The following is a 21,969-nucleotide window of genomic DNA, read 5'->3' on the forward strand; positions in this document are numbered from 1 at the left end:
TGGCCCTCGTATCTGCGGTTCCTCTAGCATCCAACGATTCAACCAACTGCAGACCAGGCAGTACTGTAGTATTTACTGTATTTTACTAGTGAAACATACCTGCGTCTAAGTGGATGCAAACAGTTCAAACCCACGTTGTTTAAGGGTCAAATGTAGTTTTACTGGGTCATATAACAGTTGATTTTCAGATGGAGCTGACGGGAAAATGAGTGTGGATTGATTAAGTAAGTGTATAGTTAATCTGAGGAGTACAGTTGCCACCTTCTTTGTCCCTAACCTTACATTCAGTGAGACTGTGCAAGAAGAGCGTTTTCTAGCTGTTCATGAAATGAACATTTAAGTAGAATTATTCACTTCATTGTCTACTTCTGATTATAATTCTAGCAGCTCTGCTTAGGACTCTGGGTTTTTCTTCCCAATTAAGGCAAAACCAAAAAAAAGTGACCACCACCACATTACCCAGGAAACCAGCTGTGCTCTGTAGAAGGCCGGCCGATCAGATTCAAGTTGCAGGCCTTATACACGGTAAGCGTCTCATGCACGTATCCGTGAGGATTCACGTAAGCTGCCATCGGCCCACATAAGGATAAACTAAAACAAAGAATCAGTACAGAGGATAAGGCAAGTCAAAATGGGGTGGGGTGGGGGTAAATAAAAGTTCACCAAGAAACAAGGTTCTAAGAGCTATAGTTTTGAACCTTTTAGTTAAAACTACTAATAAGAGGTTGGCAGTCAGCCCAGTTTTATTTGGTCTAAATGTTTTCCATGATGATAAAAAGGAAAATACTGCTAGTTTTTTAAATCTTCCTCAAGATATACATTGTCAAATATGTGGACTCAACTTTCCCTAAAGGAGCCTGAGAGGGGAAGTCCAATGAAAAGTTTCCACTTGGTCATTCTTGGGCATCTGAGTACTATGCAAACAGCAGTTCTTCCCTTCTTGATTCATAATGACTTTGTTGTCAGAAAATAATTTTCAAACAAACACTGTCACACAGCATCAGTACATGTTCAGAAGCATGTCGTCCTTTATCTTTGACGCTATATGGCGAAACTGATATTTGAGTGAAATATCATGGGAGGTAGATCCTTAAGCACTAAGAAGATAGCCTCTAATTGACAGATTTTCAACAAGGAAGGCGGTGGGGGGGGTGGGGACGAGAGGACTGCTCAGCTGTTTTACTTCACCATGCTCATTACCTATGAAAAATGTCTTCCATGCCCCCACTGTTCTGGGTACCCAATCAGGTACCCAATCAGGAAGACTGTCTTACCCAACGGCAGAGTTAATTCCTGCCCTATTTCATTTGCTGGGTATTTGTCATTTATATGGAGAATGGAAATACGGTCTTGCCTGTAATTCTGTTATAGCAGTTGGCAAAACATATTCAGATCTATGCTAAAAATGTAATAAAGATCTCACCTGAATATTTCATTTTTGGTGGTTATTTCTGTTTCTTGACATTGTTTACAGCAAAGAGATGTACACTAAAAAAATTTAAGAGAAAATTAGTGGGGAAAATGCTCCCAAGGTGTTGATCCCTCTGATTATCATATTTTCCTTCCAACCGTTCAACAACATAGTTTTAAAGATGGAACAAGAAAAACACAATCTGAGATCTAACACATATTCACTCACAAAACTTATGACCTTCTAGGATAGAGAAATAGTGACTGATATATATATGTATATATAAAAAACCATACATGGTTCACATAGAAATCAAGTGTTCAGAGTCTAAATGAAGATCACATAAAGGTTATATCTGAGGAATGCAAAACAAGTCAAGTTTGTCTTATGATCCCAAATGAAATATATAAAATAATCCTTTAAAATATTTTTAATGGAAACCATGATGGACAACTAGTTCTCTAATTCCATGACTACATGAATGGAGCCTACAGATAGTTCTGTTGGTCCTAACTGCACCCTCGCTCTCTAGACTGACTGAACATGGGCATCCAAACGTATTCATTTTACTCACTTTATTCATAATGTCCAGTTCACAGCGAAGTCGTTGGATCGCACTACCAATTTTAAGGAGCTGAATTCTTAATACATCATCAATAGGAAGACAAGCAGCTACTCTGTAAGAAAAATCTTAAAGACATGGTGGGTTTTTCAAGCTTTAAACTTAGGAAGGAGTTAAGTATCAGGACAGCTTATGAACGCGGTAACATCCTTTTGAAATAAACCCTTCTCTACGGGGTTCCCAAAGAACACATTTCACACAATTATAAACAGTACTACAGTATACCAGCTCTCAAGTATATATACTCTTCGGAGGTTCTACAATGTAACTTCTTTTCCCATGCTTGTTTTTGTAAATGTCGTCTTTTAAATTAAACATGAAATCAAACCCATGTTAGAATAAGTCACTTATTTGCTACGAGACTCAAAGAATAGCTAAACTGTACCTAATTAACAGATCTGTAAGTAAGGTAATAATAAGTCCTGGTACTGCAGGCACTTTCAGTGGCACCTTAAAGACCAGGGAAAGGAGAGTATTTACACTCAGTGTTTTTGGATGCACACCATTTACTGCAACTTGAACTTTTTATGAAAACCTTGCCTAAAATAGGAGTGCTCAGAGAATTTAAGACCTTTGCTACCACTAACTAAAAAATATTCATTTTTTTGTAATTGCTCAAAGCAAAAGAAATGGGTATGCTGTTCAGAATACTAATGTAAAAAAATGTTGGGGGTTTCATTTTCATTAAACAGAAAACAAAAAACAATTTCTTTCAGTAAGGCATCACAGGTCACAGGAAGGAAACTGATTTTTCATACCTATTGGATTTGAAGGAAGAGAATCCTCTTTCAGATTTTCATCCCATTCGTGTAGCTGTCTCTTGATTCTCTCCATTAAGGTTTCCTTGTTTTGTTTGAAACAAAAGTAGCCATAATAAGGTTCACAGACTATTTACACTTTACTGGCAGCTTGTCAACTCAATAAACCTAATAATATATTAGCAGCAATTTAAGTCATCACTACCTAGTAAAATTTCGTGTTTAAATGTGTCTGTTTTCTTAGGCAGAAATGATGGAAGACCCAGCTTTGCACAGCACTAGGCTGGCTTTCCAGGCCTCTCCTCCCACCCGCTGGCTATCTCAGAGGCCTCCTCTTCCCTTTTCTAGGAAGCCTTTTCTGTCGGTCCCTGTAAGCTGCACCCGCACTTGCTACCTACAACACCTTCCTTGGCACTTACTACATAAGATGCTCACTGTCTTTTCACCAGTGGACGCAAAAACCACTCTTGTCTAGTGTGTGTCTGTAATGGCTCAAAAGCTGCTTAAGGGCAAACGGAACTGTAGTTTCCTTTAGTGTTGCCCATGTGGTAAGTGCTCACAACCTATGAGTTTAGTTTGCCCAGGGCTCCATATCTGTGGGCGGGCTGATTCCCTAAGCGAAAGGCTAACAACATCTGTTGACCGTCTGCGACATCCCAAAGACAATAACTACCATTATCCCCATTTTATAGATAATCAAGTTTTGCCCCACACCACAGGAACAGTAACAGAAATCAGGCTTTGAACACAGTCTTTGCGTCTAAAATCCAGATTCTCTGAACTATTCCAGTAGTCTCTTAATGAATTTTTCAAGATGCCTAATAAAAAAATCTAAGGTGCAAAAACATTGGTGGATGCATCAGTTAGTACACCAGGGATCAGGAAATTGAAGTTAATACACTTGTTTAGGACAAAACCACAACACTGTTGAAGGATTCTTTATTTTTCCTAAATGTAACTAGCCCTTGACTCAGCAAAATTTCAAATGCTTAATAAACCCTAAAATGCCTCAATATCTTGTCCTGAAGCTGCAAGCCACTATAAACTGAGGGAAGACTAAAAATCTATCAAATTAAAAGCCAAGTCTATCCAGCAGTATGATTCCTGCCTGTTCCACTTAAATGTAATGAATGGCATTAGTTCCAAAAATTAAACCCCACTGGGTATGAAAGCCTATTTTGTTCTAATGACCCTTAATTATGCCATGGCTTCCCCCAGTAGCACAAAGTTCAAGGTAAGTTACTTACAGCATCATATAAGGAATACAGCCAGCGAGGCCATGAAGTCAAATTTGCACAATGGAACTTTCTCTGAAAACAGAAAAAAAAGTCCCTTAAAAAACACCACAGAATCAAGATCTTATAGTAGAAAGAAACACATTTAAAAAATGACCTTGGCCGAGGAAGACTTTCTAATTTCAAGAAGATGGAAAAGCTTGCAGATAATCCCATAATAGGCGATTATCTATTATATTTGACAGTGATGTTTTTACTTGAATTCCTGCAGCAGTTCAATGTTGCGAAGACCCAATAATTAAGATGTCAGTCCTCAGAGTATATATTCAATGCAATACCGATAAGATTGGAACTTAGAAGTATAAAGTTCATCTGAAAGAACAGATGTGTAAAAACAACCAAGAAAATCTGGAAAGGGAAGTGTTCTACAGGATACGAAAACAGGATTGAAAGGATGCGCTGCGGTTGTAAGCAACCTAACCATCTCTCAACAATAGTTAAATACAATAGAATACTTTGACACCAGAGAAGATTCTGCACCCCACCAGAGAATGTATACAATATAAAGAATGATCACATTTTCTTAATAAAACAAAACCTACATATGTACACATATTTATAATTTTGTACACAAGCTGTCAATTGACAGAGGGCATGACACGTGAAACTGGGTGGGAAAGGGGTACGGGAGATCAGAAAGAACTATCAGAGTGGAACAAGAAAGGCAAGATAACCTTTAACAAGATAAAAGGGAAATCCTACGCTTGCACCTGCAAGACCAAGTGAGTGGGTGCGAGATGGGGAACGTGGGTACACGGCAAATGCAGAGAGGACTTGGGATCTTAGCTGACGGTTGTAAACTAACCAACGCACTGCAGAGCTCACCCCCTACTCCCCCCGCCCCACAATCTTACTCTAACGCTATTAGAAGAAGACTAGGCACTAAGATGAGACAGTAATGTTGCTCTTCTGTGATGGTCACAAATGGGAACTTTCACTGTCAGTGGCCAGGATGCTGAAGATAAGGTCTAGAGTTCACACTAGGGATGTGTGGTTTGGAGCTGCCTCTCAAGAGGATGTGATACTTGTTTATGAATAAATCAGAAACTGCTACATGGATAACGACAGACTTGCCCTCAAAGGCTCATGGGCTACAGCTCAAACCAGTGGATTCTTGTTAAAGAAGAATTTGGGACTCAATATAATTCTTATCTTTGAAGCTACCCAAAGATGCTCTGGGATGGCCTCTGAGCACAGGCTCAGGTAGTGATTTAATAAGCCTGAGGAGTCAGGCCAAAACCTAACGCTAGTAAGAATTTTTGTCAGAGTCCAGTTACAGAATAAAAAATGCTAACAGCCCGTCAGGTAACTGAATATTCAGTAATAGTAATGGCAACCACTTTACATGTCTTAAAAGATTTTGATAAGATTGGCAGTATTACCACCCCAATTTAAAGGTAATGAAACAGGCACAGAAGGATGCTTGCTCAAGGTCACAGCTGGTAAATGGGGACTGGCTAGGATGTGCATTCAGGGGGTCTGACTCCAACCGTTACTTATTCAACAAATATTCTGAGCACCTAGGATGTACCTGACATTATTTTTATGCATTTGGTGTATACCAGTGATTAAAAGCACAGCAAAAGAATAAAATCATTGCCCTGTGGAGCTTACGTTTTAGTGGGCAGAAGCTTACTTTCTAGAGGGGTACTTAGCATTATGAAATGACAAAAGATCCAATGAAGTTTCAGGTTGGATGACACACTCTGAATTCAGTCACTAATATATACTTTACACATCAAAATGATCACTTCTGTGATACAAAAGCAAGTAATTTGACACCCACAGAAAGATAGAAAGAAATTAATTATTTATATATAAACATTACTTCTCACTAGAATATACAGCGAATAGGATATGAAGGGCAAGGCACCATCAGGGTCAGCGTCATGACCATCCGACCTGCTCCTACCAGGCTTTGTGAATGTGAACAAGCTGCAGCCTCAGGTCTCTGTTCCCGACTTTTCAACGTGAGGCGGCCTCTCAAATTCTGTATCAGGATTACCCTGACAGATTCTACAGCTGTATTTACAAATCAATTAAATATACGTACTACAACCTTAATACTACACCCTTTAGAAAGTCAAGTGTGCAAGCTGAAGAGAAGTAAACCAGAAGAGATCAGCTAGCTTTTACTGAACTGCCAAAATTTAAGCCACTTCAATATCCTCAAATTTAAGAGTTCCATTTAGATTCCTGGCACAATAGGAAAGGCCCGACTTATATCTGGGTAATACTGACGATAAGTCCCAGCAATTTATGGGCATTCTTCAAGTCTACCAACACCATGATTTACTTCCTAAAAGGGCTATACTTCAAGAAAATTTTAATACTAGCCAAAAAGTTAGGTGCTTGAAAGTGATCAATGACTGATTCTCCAATGAAGTCGTATTCGCACCAGGAATAGGACTTACTCCTGAAAGCAGGCAGAAAGGCCCTTCAAATGACTGTCTGTTACGTGGAGGTAGTAATCCATCACATTTTTTCCATTTTTAAGCCTCGTAACTATAGCTTCGGCTTTGCCTCCCAACAATGTAGAATGTTCAAAAAATGTCAAACTCCACTTAAATGGTTCTTTGAAGTGCAATGAAATTGGAAGAGTAACATGAAAGGCTAAGTGTGAATAGTAAAACATTACCACTGGTTTACACAGTGACCAAAGGTGGTCGTTTGTTGTAGTAAGACCTATCACAATCAGCAATGTAAATGATAAAAAGAGTTTTCCAAATAATTCAAGCTTTTGAATTTTTGAAACAAGTTTCTGTTTCCTTCCTTCCTTCATCGAATCCTACTTGCTTATAAGAACTGGAATGGAATGGCAAGCTTTTTCTTGATCCCGAGGCTTATAAGCTCATAATGGCAGATGGACAACTATAAGCTTAAGGTGTATGCCAGGGAAATCCCTACTCTGGTTGGAGGAAGTCCGTGAATACACATAGCCACGATTCCAAGACTTTTCTTCTCTTTACGATAAAAATAGACAACAAATATCATTGCTCCTCCTGCTACTACTATTATCCTGGAACAAGGCAACCGCAGATTCTAATGTTCACATGCAAACATTAAGACGCAATAGTAGCCAAACAAACCTTAAAAAGCGAAGAGCAGTGAGGGGTTGCTGGTCATAGCTTACTTACAAGATTATAAACTCAACAGTTATAGCAGCATCCTGGTGAGGCATAAACAAATGGATCACAGAGCAGAAGAAAAATAAAATAAAAAACATGAATCTGGTCTATAATAAGAGCATCTCAGGGAGGGAAAATATGACCCTCTCAGAAAATGGTCACAGGACAACCGGGAGCCACCTGGAAAAAGGAGCACTGAAATCATACCAGGATCAACTACACTGGATCAAAGCTTACACTCTGGTCATTAAAGACAATGAAATCAGAAGTAAAAGATGACATGTTTTACTGTTCTTAAGGAATGAAGACTCCTTTGCACAGGGAAGTATTTCTAGTTATGATTCACAATATGGAAGTATTAAAAAGATAAATTCAACTATGTATGACAGCACACCAAAAACAAAGTTAAAAGACAAAAAAAATGACAAACTAAAGGAAATGTTTGGAACTCATTAATCACAGACAAAAGGATAAGCTTCCTAATGAGTAAAGAACTCCTAGCAATCAATGAAGGGCAAAGACTCTGAAGACAATACCAACTAAAGGAAATACGAACCGCTCTTAAACACAAAATGCCACACACCTCACTCATATTCAGAGAAACTCAAATTAAACCTCCAACAAGATACTGTATTTCACTTATCAGATCAGCAAAAATTAAGCTGGATACTCTAAAGCCTTGGTGAAACACTGACAATCAGGACACAGATGGGAACAACCTTCTCAGTGAGGTACTTTGAAAACACCTGTCAACATTACAAGAGCAGCTGCCCTGACATCCAATAATCTCACTTCTCAAACTCTGCCCTACATATTCACCTGTATGAAAGGTCATTTGTACGCAGCACTTAGTGCAGGTCTGTCGTCCAGAGGGGACTGGTTATATAAATTATAGTGCATCCATACAGAGAATACTGTGCAGCTTCCAAAAGAAGGAAGCAGTGCGCCAAAAACGAATACAGAAGCATCTGCTACACTCTTAGGACAGAAGAAGGTGCAGGACAGTATGGATCCTTTTACGTAAGAAAAAGGAAAGAAGTTAGAATATTTATCTGTATTTTCATAAGGAAACTTGGGAAGAAGACTGAGATGCTAACCTGTGAACTCCTGTTTGGGGCCTCCCCCTTCTGAGTTAGTGCTCAGCTCCTCCCTGTTCTGTACGAGAAGCAGGAGCAATCATGGCTTATAAATTTAGCAGAGACCAGATGGATACGCTTCAGTCACTTTCTTAATATGTTCCCACATTTGATTTCTTTTTTTCTTTTTTTAACAAATTTCTTTCTTTCTTTCTTTTTGTTCTGGCTGTGTTCGGTCTTCGTTGCTGCACGCGGGCTTTCTCTAGTTGCAGCAAGCGGGGGGCTACTATACGTTGAGGTGTGCGGGCTTCTCATTGCGGTGGCTTCTCTTGTTGCGGAACATGGGCTCTAGGCGCGTGGGCTTCAGTAGTTGTGGCACGTGGGCTCAGTAGTTGTGGCTCACGGGCTCTAGAGTGCAGGCTCAGTAGTTGTGGTGCACGGGCTTAGCTGCTCCGTGGCATGTGGGATCTTCCCGGACCAGGGCTCAAACCCATGTCCCCTGCATTGGCAGGCTGATTCTTAACCGCTGCACCACCAGGGAAGCCCACCCACGTTTGATTTCTTTTTATACTTCATACTCAACTCTTTTTCTGATTAACATAGAAGGGCTTTACAAATGAACAAGTAGATAGATAGTCTGGGCAAGCAGGGAGTGTACTTAGAAACATTCACATTGTACTCCAAGTAGGTGAAACAACACTTTCCTCTCAGGGAATCCCACTACAGTAAACCCAGTGAAGAGAGAAAGGCACTGTGATAAGAAAGGAAATAAGTAAACATGAGATTCAAAGATCGAATCACTGAATGAGGAAGGTTTCCAGATAGAAGTGGGTTTGGAAGAGTGCTTCCTGATAATACGGGCCTAACTCCTTAATCAATAGGGACATCTTCTCCAATGTTCCCTTGTCAGGATGGAAGATAACAGAAGCGTAAATAATTCTGTCATTTGGATTTTTTAGTTTTCAATGGCAAATGCTAAGAGAGGTGTGTGCACAGTGTCAAGGTTAACTGAATACATGTCAGGAAGACTACACTCCACTCCTAGACCCTTTAAGTATCTTTTCTGGTGGAAAAGTGTGTGGCAACCCGATTACTGTGAGTTGGCTTAAGAATCAACTAAGCATCTCCCAGTTCTGGCCCCGTGAACCACTTCTCAGGCACAAAGATGCACAAGTCAGATGTAAATAAACGCTGCAGAGAGGGCTGACCCGAGCCCCAGATCTGCCTGAAGACAAGCGCTGTGACGCAAGTCAGTGTCCGGCTACGGGTGCAATAGGGCGACCCACTGAGATGGGACCAGGGCCAATGGAGTTCCCACCGGTGCCACCTGCCATCCCTTCCCTCTGCTCCACTCCACGTTTTGATGCTGGCAGGACGGCTGTAAGTGGTCTCTCTAAAGTAGAACAGAGATTGTAAGGCACCTGGAGTCCAAAATAGCTCAACTAGCAATTTTTCTTGGCCTAGTGATCTAGATCCAAATTTCAGAACCTAAGAAACTCTACCCAAAGTTTAAGCAAGGGAACCCCTTGAACGATCTGAAAAATACACGGGATGAGGCATTTCTATCTCTGAAAGCCTTTTATGTCTCTCTCATTCCTTAGCACCTTCTGTTTAGTTCTTGGCAACTCTGAATATGAAGATAACTGAGGGCTAATGTTTGAGAGTCCAGAATTACTGGAGAAATAAGACAACAGGGAAAGGTCAAAAGATCTGGTTCCAAACAAAAATGTGCTTCCTTGGCCTTTGCACATGTGTCCTTCCTCGCTGTTGTTGAGCCAGTGACAACCCAGCTGCAAAGGCCTAATTCTGAATTTAATGTGAACACGTGGAGGTGCTTTAACCACAGAATAGGAAGAGTTTAATCAGTAAGTCACACAAAAACTACATGTAAAAAGTTTTTTTTGCCTAACCCAAGTTCAGGTTTAAGATGGCAAGGACCTGCAAAGACAACACAGAACTAGTCGTCCAGAGCACTTAAGTCAGGAATTAACTCCAATCACTCTCACTCTATGCTTAGAGCTGTGCAAAGAGTTAACGATTTATAAGCGGTTAAGAGTTTTTAACAAAAATCTTGGTATGGAAGAACTATTATATAAATCAAAATACTACCTTCTGAAAACTTATCCAGTGACTGAAATACACAGCTGTCTAAATACTGAGAGGCTGTGGAGGCACACCCCGATGTGGTTACCCCACCAAAGAACCACATCTCAGCACCACCCAGCGCCAGACACACGGTTAGGCCCTAAATGACTCCACACGTTCCAAAACCGCTCCACGGAGCCATGTACCAACAGAGCTATCCTCCACATACTTATTTCAGCAGTTACACTGAAAATGACTATGACAGCAAGAGCTTCCACTGTTCTACTGCTAAAATAAACAAGAGAAAAAGTATATTTAAAGTGCCTGTATCAAGTCTGAAAATACAAGTATTGCACAGCTATACAAAAGCTACTGTAAACTTACGGCAGTATCAATATTCTGAAACCTTCAAAAATTTTAGTGTCAAAGCCTGGGAAACTTTAGGCAGTCTAATTAAACTTTCTCATCAGAATCTTCTTAGAAACACGAATTAAACCACAGTATATCATGACACAGACTGGTCAGCTGAAACACAAAATAACGAGACCAAGGAGCCTACAGAGAGCCAGTCGTGAGCGTGCTGCCCATCAACCACCCATCCTGCACAGAGCTCTCTCTGGAAACTGCATGACTTCTACTGCAAGACCACTAGAAGTGGAGGTCCAGTGACTAGTGTATGAGACCCTCTTATGAATCATATATGCTGATCACATCAAATTAGGATCCTATGCTAATCCACATCAAAATTAAAAACTTCACTACTCTACATGACAAAGAGTAAAGGATGATCAGCACAGGATTTTTCAGGTTACTATGAAAATTGTCTTTCCATATTTTTAAAAGATAAATCTCAAAAAGCCAACTGATTCTAAATTTAGGAACTAGCAAATTTTTTCCTTTAGGTAGAAATCATGAATATTAGGTATTTTATACTCGTAACTGATACATCTCACAAATGAGTACAAACAAGCTTCATCAGTATTTTTTCTAAGAGAAAGAATGATCTAGCCAAAAGTATATATACAGGAATTAATGCCCCAACAGGCAATGCTTTTAAAGAGCACCTAGTCTCAAGTCAATTTTTGTGATGTCAATAGTGTTGTACAAAAAGGGCAAAAAAAATCTTCCTTTCAGAAGTGCAGAAGGAGGAAAACGCACTTCACTCCTGTGCGCTCTCCCAAATGCTTTTTCTGAGGTAAAGCGTTTCTGACTCAAGAGCCAAGCACCTCATCTGACCACAGTCTAATGAGAGCCTCCTGCAGAACTTAACACCACGTGTTATTAGTTAATACATAACTTACAGGCATAATAGCTGGAATACCTCACAGTACGGTAACATTTTACTACTGTTGCAAACTGCTTTTACATACACAGCTGCCTATGACATTTTTAGAAGCTCCAGCATGATCAAACGCGGCTACAGTATTGTCCAGAAGTAGTCTGGGGAAGGAAATCATGAGAGTTGTTTGTTTTTCTTTCTTAAACAGGAAAAAAGCAACCTGTCTTTGTTTTTTTTGAAGAGGCATAAAAAATAAGTTTCTCACCTTCTGGTATTTCTGCCACCATTTATGTGAACACTGGTCTTCACAGGAGACAGGTTTTGAAGGAACCATCTGGCACTTATTGAGGGATTCTAACTGAACTGCAGACATGGTTGAAGGCAACACACACTCAGGAAGAATTTGCACTTTAGCTTGCTGGATTCTGAAATAAAGAGAACCAGGCATGTTGTTCATTTTTTAGATAATCTTAACTCCAACTATTAAGTTTCTAAACATTATGGGTAATTTTCAATACTAAGAGTTTCACAGTTTTCTTTTTTAAACATATTCCTCAAATGCTATTATGATACACGAAATTTTCAAAAAATACTATATTTCATAAATCGTACCAAAGTTAAAACCAAAGGTAACCTAAAATTTTTTATCTCACTGTGGAATGGAAAGGGAGATTTTTACATTTCAGATAGTCTGTAAGTGAAACAAAATTTTAAAAATCAATATACAACCAACCCCTATGCATATCCTGATAACTTCTAAATTAATTTCTCAGACATCATTAGACACCCCGCCCCTCCCCTCGCCCCGTCTCTTTACGCTGCCCGACTCCTACATCTACGCCTTCTCATAAATCACCAAACCTGAGGAGTAGGTAGAGAAAGGAAGAGAAATCAAGAACCCATTTACATGGATAAGATTAGATAAGACTAAAGAATTACACGTAGCCTTATTTCTATGTGCATTCCTTTTCTCATTCCTCAGCATTTACCCTGAATATGCAAAGAATCAAAATATCCATCATATTATCTTTTTTTACTTTAAAAATTACTTCAACTCTCATGACAGTAAAGTCATCATTCTAGAATGCTACTTGAGAATATCATAATTGCAAACATCTCATCATTAATGCCAAGAGGAAGGTTGTACCTCCGGACCATCGTCTTACGAGCCATTTTATGTCCCAGCATACCTTTTCAAATGCAGAAGGTATCAACACATCCAAACGCTGGAACAAAACACTGTCAGACTGATGAAGTCAAATATACTACAAAGTAATTACAAAAATATTACAAGTCTCTGCTTCACTATTAATCATGCTTAGGAATTCTAAAGTGGTCTTTCATTGTAACCACTGTCTCAACCCACAAAAACTTATGACACTTTGATACTTCTTCTGATTTATTAAATGAAAATAGCTAAATGTGTCTGAAAATATGTAGGTTTAATTTAACGATAATATTAGACTCACTTCACTAACTTCAATTTCTTCCTGCAAGCTCAAATTTATGTCTACATGACTTTGGAAAACGGTAAAATAAATTTGACTGTGTTCAAACTACGTTCTAATGTTCTTATGTTATCAGAGCTCATTAAAAACAAAAGTAACTGAATAAGAATTATGTTTTACCCACCTAGTATGTAAGAGTTTATTATGATAAAAACATTAACGCTACTGAAAAATCAGCTTAGTGATCATTTTAATCATTAGTCTGTACACAGGCTGTCTGAATTGCCTCACAGGGTTAAGCACTGCTCTCTGTTCCTTCTGTGAAGCCCGCCCAGGGTCTGCTGCACACGGCTGCCGCTTCTCCCAGCAGCTGAGTTTGGGTTGTAACATAAACTAGTTTTATTCCTTCCTGACCTGTTTATGGCAGTTGTTCTGTGATTACAGTTGCATAATTTACATAAATATTTTTTTGAAGTTTTAAATTTTATTTTATTCAAGTATAGTTGATTTACAATGTTGTGTTAATTTCTGATGTACTGCAAAGTGAATCAGTTATATACACACACACACACAGATGTGCGTGCACACACACACGTGTGTGTGTGTGTGTGTGTGTGCGCGCGCGCACGCGCGCGCGCGCGTGTCTGTGTGTATATTCTTTTTCATATTTTTTTTCCATTATGGTTATCACAGGATATTGAATATAGTTCCCTGGGCTATACAGTAGAATCTTGTTGTTTGACAATTTATATAAATATTATAGCAACTGATAAAATATAAGTACAAAATTAAAACTGCTTCAATGAATACTAGGTTGAGCCAAAAAAATGCTTTCAAATTAGGCTCAGACAATTCTAACGGTAAGAAAAAAAGTGCACAAATCTGCAAGGCTTCTGGTGCTCAGACAGCCTTGTGAGTATCTTCAGAACCTCTCTTTGAAGAAAAACTACAGGTATAAACTGCAGATAGATGATGCAAAGTGAAAGCTGTTAATGCAAGAAAGACTAGTGCCATCTCTAATCTGCAGACCCAATTCGAAGAAAGTATCCTGTCTTTCCATCAAACATAAAATGAACGACGGGACATTTATATATTTTAAGTTAAAATAAAATGTTTAAGATATATATGTGTAAATTTTTATGACTTCCATTTTTAATTAACCCTTTTCACTAAAAATTATTCATCTCAATTATGACAGGTAAGAGAACTTCTTTGGTAATTCCAAATAGAGTATTAATCGCCTTTTCCTCTCTACATGTAAGAAATACTCAGGAACTCCTGAAGAGTCCTATGGTGATTCAATGATACACTTCCATTTTTTTAAATTAATTTTTCAAATAAATGTCCATGTGCTCAGAAGATGCCACAGAAATAAAGACTCACTCTGGAAAAGTAGCAGTATGCTTTTTACATATGAAGAGTCATTTATGTAGAAGACAAATGACTATTACCTGGTACTGCATTACTAAAGAAAAGGAAACTGGCCTGAGGTGCAAACGTGTGATGGAGGAATTCAGGTTTGGTGGGAAGAGCACTGGTTTGGAAGTTAGGGACCCAGAACCAGCCAGGTGGTGCCCTCTAGTGGTATGACCTTAGGCAAATTGCTTACCTCTCTAGCACTTCATTTCCTTATTTGAAAAAAGAGGAGCTTGCACTAGATTATCTCCATAGTTTCTTCTGTTTCACCATTTCCAGTGAAGGTAGTGACAGAACCAGAAGGGCAGTGGAGACAGAGGATTCTCACTCCGTGGAGGTCTTTTAAATTAAAACAGACTCACTTTTGTGAGAGGCTGTGTTAGTGGGTCTCAGGGATACTACAGAGAATGGGCCCTTTCCCAGTCCCGTCTGGCCCTATCAGTTTCACACTCATCTCTACTAGAGTCAAAGGTATATCCCTTGACTTGCTTTCACAGTTAAGGGTCTACTGCCATCTTGTGTTCAAACTAGTTGTCCACAATCACAAGTCACTGATGTCGACAGTCTCTGAAGTATACTTTTCCCCAAGTCAATTTGCCATTATGGTTTCTGGAATACAGTATTCACAAATACTCAAAATTTTATAAGCATGAGGATAGGAAGTACTTTAAAAATGGAACTGTTAGTAAAATCCACAGCAACAAAACAGCTTGCCAACTGTCTCAATGCAGAGCCCTCGGGGTACACTCTTTCATTCATTTACGTAACACTGATGGTCCTAAATGCAGAACACACAGAAGTCTCAGCCACTGTCCTAAGCAGCTCGCCTCTTGAGGGAGACACACACAACCCTACAATGACAGTACACTGTGCTCAGTGCTTGGAGGGTTTGCGTAGCGAATGCTCTGGGTGGGGGTCACCAGGAGGGTAGCACTAACCCCTCCCCCAAGGGCTCTGCACCCCTCCTTCTTCTATGCTCTCTCAAGCTCCAAAGGGTGGCTGACCCCCTCGATATTTTCATCGTTCAATAATATTTATGAATGCCCACTATGTGAACAGGAACAGACAAAAAGTTACTGCCCACAGGCAGCTCATATTCTTTTTTAAATCTTTAAAGATCCCTCTGAGTGTCCATGTGTTCAGAAGACGTTACCTGTGCAACACAGAGACCTGAAAAGATTTTCAACCGTGGCTACAGATAAGAGACCAATTCACTAGGGCTGGGGGGACCCAAGAATCTGTTTCTAAGACTTCACTGGTGATTCACTGGTGATTCTTAGGTACCATAGTTAAGAATCACTCCTATAAAAGGAAACGTGCAGTGTTGAGGACAATATGCTGTGTGCTTTTTTGGGGAGGTTTGCTTGTTTGTTTGTTTTAAGAGCAAAGGTGAACTGCCTTTTTTAGAATGAGTTATTCCTTAAATTTGTGAAAAAACCCTAAGCGTGAGAGCCACGCCAGAATAGTTAACTGCTAAAACAGAACTCTGAGAATTTCTAAACTGGGTACGACACAGAGATGACAGGTGCTTCCTGGTCACTTATTCAGTATATGACCCGTTACAGGTGAAAGCACGTTCACAGTGGAGATGGGCACTCCGTGTAAACGCTCCTCACAGCCCAGACGGAGCAGGTGGCAGGCTGACCGCCATGGCTCCCCAAGCACAGGAATGCCACGCCACACACAGCTTGCCAGGCTCTGACCTCCCACCCTTTTCAATCTGAAGAGAGGTCTTCAACCCCAAAGAAGCCCTGCCCCACATGACACTGCCTGTAGGGTTTACATTACCGTTCCCAAACCTAGAGGGACATTGGAATCACCTGGAAATCATCAGAAACGATGCTGTGGCCTCCCTCCCAGACTGACGGCTCTCTACGGATGGGAGGGGCGGTTGGAACTCAAGCATCTATAGTTTGAAAAACTTCCCAGGGCATCTGATGCACAGCAAAGTTGGAAACCCCTAAGCTATACTTTCAAAGGGAAAAGAACAACTAGTTAAACGTCACAAAATGTGAAGGGTCAGCAAAACAGAAAAAATACAGGAAAACCATTTCATTTTATGATGTTCAAGGAGCTTTAAGACAGATGGTGTTTCTTACCCGTCTGACTGTGTCCTGAGCTCAAGGACTTTGAATCTTTGTCTTCCGATTGCTTTCACTTTCACGATCTCAATTCCAAAATCCTGTTCTTCTCGATAGGCATATATCTCTGCTGTTGTTCCAAACTGCGCTTCCCTTTCCTGTACATTACTTCCAAGGTAAATTTTAAAAAGGAAACAGTTTTGGACATTTAGTTTTCAGATATGCAAAGTTGACAAAAGCAATACACATGGGAAACAATTTATAGCAATCGGCTCTCATTGCAAAGCTATTTAATTTTATTTATTTTAGAATCACACAGGGAATTGAGATATATAAAGAGGCTTCAGGAAGTACAGTTAGAGCCCATTAGGAAAAGAATAGATTGCTAGTCATTGAAAATGACCTAGGACTGATAGGAGTTTAAACTCTCCCTTCCCAAACCAAACATTCTTTTTATTCAGCAGACCATCCTTACTGCTGCTTATCGGCAGCACTGTACTGGGGGGCAGGGGCGGGAGGGGGACCTTCCTGTATGGATTTCCTGCCTCTACCACTGATTTCCTCTAGTTGTCATGGGATACTTGAAATTCAGCTTCAGTTTAGCACGGGTCTGTAAAAGGACAGCTTAGGAATTTTGAGACGGTGAAATAACTACTTGCTCTTTTGCAAAAGTAATCCTTTACATTACAATGTAAAGCCCTCTTTTTCTTTAAATAAAGATAGTTCTTGAAAATAAGATTCTAGAAATGTTTTTCATTAAATATTAATGACATAAAACCTCTCAAATACCAGAAAGTTCAAATGTGTGTGAAAGGTAAAGCCTGATTTAGATGGTAATGATCATACCGAAATACTCCAACTTGCACTTTCACACTTCTTATCCGAATGTTTTACTTCCCAACCTCATCCCATCTCCTGTGCATGCAGAATAGTAGTCAGTTTGGGCTTTAAAACCACCTCCCTGGGACTGCACGAGAGACTGTTAAGTCAGTCAGCTCTAAGATTTTACCTGTATGCAAGCACCGCAAAGGTTCTGTCCTTCTGAATTAAATTCCGCACCATACTGACTTCTTGGGGACTGAAAAGCTGAAGAGGTAAGGTCTGCCCGGGAATCAGGATCATCAGCACCTGGGGCAGAACTGGAATCACCGGACAGCTGTCGTCATCGTGCAAAGTCCTGCCATGAAATTCCTCCATATCAGAGCCCAGATACTACAGAGGGACACACACAAGGTCAGTGTCAGTACAGATATGGAACAGAAACAAAAGCTCGACAGACTGAACAGCAAATCAGCATAAGGAAACACACACAGAGGGTACAAATATTTAAATAATAAACTTGTTGTATCAGCTCCCACATGAAAATCTATTTTTGACTCTTAGAAGTAGAATTTCTAATTTCTTGTGAAGAATCTCTCACATACATAAAAATTCAAGAGCATTTTTTAAGTTCAAAATATTGGGTTGGCCAAAAGGTTCATTCTTTTTTTCCGTAAGATGGCTCTAGTAGTGCTTAGTTGTCTTCAACTCCACTCGAAACAATTTTGTCAGACTGTATCATGACAGCTGTCATATCAGCGTGCATTTTTTAAAAAAAACTGATAAAAATTGGTGAATTTTTGTGTATTCATTTAAATATTGAAGATAGAAGAAAAAAGGTAACATTTTCATCACAGTATGATTTTTAAGAAAGGTAAAAATGCAACTGAAACGCAAAAAAAAGATTTGTGCCACGTAGGGAGAAGATGCTGTGACTGAGCGAACGTTTCAAAAGTGGTCTCCGAAGTTTCGTGCTGGAGATTTCTCGCTGGACGATGCTCCACGGTCGGGCAGACCAGTTGAAGTTGACAGCGATCAGATCGAGACAGTAATTGAGAACAGTCAACATTATACCGCGTGGGAGATAGCCGACATTCTCAAAATATCCAAATTAAGCGCTGAAAACCATTTGCACCAGCTTGGTTATGTGAATCACTTTGATGTCTGGGTTCCACATAAGTTAAGGGAACAAAACCTTCTTGACCGTATATCCTCATGCAATTATCTACTGAAATGTAACAAAAATGTTCCGTTTTTAAAACAAACTGTGACGGGTGATGAAAAGTGGACACTGTACAATAATGCAGATGGAAGAGATCGTGGGGCAAGCAATATGAACCACCACCAACCACACCAAAGGCCAATTTCATCCAAAGAAGGTAACGCTGTGTATATGGTGGGATTGGAAGGGAGTCCTCTATTATGAGCTCTTTCTGGAAAAGCAAACGATTCATTCCAACAAGTACTGCTCCCAATTAGACCAACTGAAAGCAGAAGGCATCCGGAATTAGTCAACAGAAAATGCATAATCTTCCATCAGGATAACGCAAGACCGCATGTTGCTTTGATGACCAGGCAAACACTGTTACAGCCTGGCTGGGAAGTTCTGACTCATCTGCTGTATTCACCAGACACTGCACCTTTGGATTTCCATTTATTTTGGTCTTTACAAAATTCTCTTAATGGAAAAATATTTTCAATTCCCTGGAAGACTGTAAAAGGCACTTGGAACAATTCTTTGCTCAAAAAGATAAAAAGTTTTGGGAAGATGGAATTATGAAGTTGCCTAAAAAATGGCAGAAGGTAGTGGAACAAAAGGGTGAATACGTTGTTCAATAAAGTTCTTGGTGAAAATGAAAAATGTCTTTTACTTTCACTTAAAAACCGAAGGCACTTTTTGGCCAACCTGATTTTTTTTTTTTTTTTTTTTTTTTTGCGGTACATGGGCCTCTCACTGTTGTGGCCTCTCCCATTGCGGAGCACAGGCTCCGGACGCGCAGGCTCAGCGGCCATGGCTCACGGGCCCAGCCGCTCCGCGGCATGTGGGATCCTCACGGACCCCGTGTCCCCTGCATCAGCAGGTGGACTCTCAGCCACTGCGCCACCAGGGAAGCCCCAACCTGATATTTGATTTTGACTAAGCTAGACATCTCTATGTCCAAAGAGCATAAATGACAAGTATAAAATGCTAGAATGTTAAATCACACCCTGGGACCCGGCAGTACAGATAATAAGTACTTTAGTAGCCCTATTACTAGCAAAGACGTAAGAAGGGCACCAATTCTTCAAAGAATTACAACTAGTAACAGACATGGTATCAAAGTGCTTAAAAATTACAGCTTAAGACTGTTATCTACTGTCAAGAGCCCACGTCCTCATCCACAACTTCTGGTGTGAGGTAATTTCCAGTAATGCTAAAAGCAGTCATTCGTTTTCAAGAACTTCCATCTACAGTTAAATGCACGTATTTATCATACTAGATCTGTTACAAAATTACATACTGTATGTGATGTCGGAAGACTAGTGTCAAAATTTATGATGTTTGGTCTCTTGGGTTCTTTGCTATCCTGGTCTTCAACTTCCATTTCAATTTCATCTTCTTCCTCATCCTCTGCTGTAAAAGTACAATATTATAAGGAAAAAAACAAACAAAAAACAGAGGCATGAACATGTAAAAGCTATGTTCCCTTTCAAATACATAATTCCTTCATGAGGATTCTGGGCCCATGAAAAGAGAGGTTCTTGTAAACACCACACACACTTGGGAATCTGAACAGTACTGTGAAGAGGCAGCTGCAGGGCTGGGGTCTAGGCTGGGCTCTGCCACCAACTACTTTTTTTAAGTCAATGTTTAATTTTAGAAGAGTTTAAGACTTTCAGAAAAGTTGCAAAGATAATAGAGTTCCTGTATACCTCACATCCATTTCCTGATAGCTAATGTCTTGTATTAGTGCGGTACGTCTGTCATAACTAAGGAATCAGCATTGGCACATTACCGTTAACTAAACACATTTTATCTGGAGTTCCTTAGTTTTTATCTAATATCCGTTTTCTGTTCCAGGACCACATCCAGAACACCACATTACATTTAGCTGTCATGTCTCCTTAGCTTCCTCTGGGCTGGGCTGGTCTCTCAGACTTTCCTTGTTTCTGATGGCTTTGACAGTTTTGAGGACTACTGGTCAGGCATTTTTGTAGAATGTCCCTCAATTAGGATTTGTGTTTTGGGGAAGAAGCCTAGGAAGGTGCAGAGCCATTTTCATCATGTCCTATCAAGGGTGCACACTATCGATGTCACCTACACCTACTGAAGCTGACCGTGCTCACCTGGATGAGGCAGTGTTAGTCGGATTTCTCCACTGGAAAGCTACTTTCCCCCTCCTTTCCACATTGTACTCTTTGTAAGCAAATCACTGGGGACAACTCACATCTAAGAAGCAGGGATTATGTTCCACCTCCTTGAAGGGGGACATACCCGCATAAATGATTTGAAATTCTTCTGCAGAGGAGGTTTACCTCTTCTCCCTTGCTAGGAACTAATTTTGACACTTCAGACAATTCATCCCACCTGATTAAACCTTAGTTCCCTCATTTGAAAAATGACAAGCATGAACAAGAACAATCTCTAAAGTTCTTTCAAACGTTTAACTTTAAAGAGTTTCTGAAGACAGGAGGGAAGTAAGGAAAGAAGGAAGGAGAGAGGGAGGGAGAGAAGGAAGGAAGGAGGGGAAAAGGAGAGGAAGGAAGGAAAGAAGGAAGGAAGAAAGCAAGCAAGCCCCCAAATAAACTTCTAAGTGGATAAAATGTCTTTACAAAATAATTATTTTCCTTTGTGCATATCATTATTTAAATCAAACCACCTCCAGCTAGGTCCCTGACAAGAAAATATAAATGTTTTTCAACATGGCAAATGCCTTGGACTCTCTATCAATTCTTATAAATTCCTTAGATACATAAGGCTTTGTCAAAGAGAACAACATAATTATTTCAATTTAAATTCAAATGTGCAGTGGTTGGACACTTCATACAAAATTTTCCTAAGCACAAAGGAATTTCATTAAGAGACCGAGAGATAACAAAGAAAAATCTAAACCGATGACAAAAATATTCTGAATCTACTTCCTTGCATTCACAATTCTGACAGCATGGCTTTCACTAAGCATTTTGACACTTTATTGCTCTATTACACAGAGTTTAAAAGGTCAAATTTTAGCTTAAAGGCTAGAATTCATAATTTTAAAATTTACATTTTAACTGCTCCAACTTCCGTCTCTAAATGATTTCCTTACACAAAGTAGTCTTTCTAATGTACAGGGCAGAAACCCACTTCCCCCACTTGGCTGTTTATCTATTAATGTTTTGTTTGGTTGGGACAGATTCTTCGAATCTTAAATATTAAGCTAGTTCCTTAGCATTTAAAGTGGATTACTCTTCAAAACAATTCATTCTACATGGATGTATGGACAATCCAATGTTTCTACAAATAAAACTCATGTGTGATTTGCAAAAGCATGATTATCGTATTGACAATCTCTCTGAGCCCTTTTGCAC

General features: G+C 39.7%; 1 protein-coding gene across 3 annotated transcripts in view; it reads right to left on the reverse strand.

Annotated features, from left to right (window-relative positions):
* The window catches only part of CRBN (cereblon), a 105,018-nt gene that overhangs the window by 2,587 nt on the left and 80,462 nt on the right, over positions 1-21,969 (reverse strand). For 2 of the 3 annotated variants that reach the window (XM_033865305.2, XM_019947462.2), the window contains 9 exons: positions 19,920-20,032; positions 17,609-17,811; positions 16,618-16,767; positions 11,920-12,079; positions 4,039-4,101; positions 2,792-2,876; positions 1,986-2,101; positions 1,424-1,488; positions 460-591 (listed from right to left, as the gene is read on the reverse strand). In XM_033865305.2, coding sequence (XP_033721196.1) covers positions 460-591; positions 1,424-1,488; positions 1,986-2,101; positions 2,792-2,876; positions 4,039-4,101; positions 11,920-12,079; positions 16,618-16,767; positions 17,609-17,811; positions 19,920-20,032 — 1,087 coding nt within the window. The remainder of the gene's footprint in view (positions 1-459; positions 592-1,423; positions 1,489-1,985; positions 2,102-2,791; positions 2,877-4,038; positions 4,102-11,919; positions 12,080-16,617; positions 16,768-17,608; positions 17,812-19,919; positions 20,033-21,969) is intronic. The other variant, XM_033865306.1, reaches the window with a different exon arrangement.

Source organism: Tursiops truncatus, chromosome 10 (assembly GCF_011762595.2).
Source record: "Tursiops truncatus isolate mTurTru1 chromosome 10, mTurTru1.mat.Y, whole genome shotgun sequence".
NCBI classification, from domain to species: domain Eukaryota; kingdom Metazoa; phylum Chordata; class Mammalia; order Artiodactyla; family Delphinidae; genus Tursiops; species Tursiops truncatus.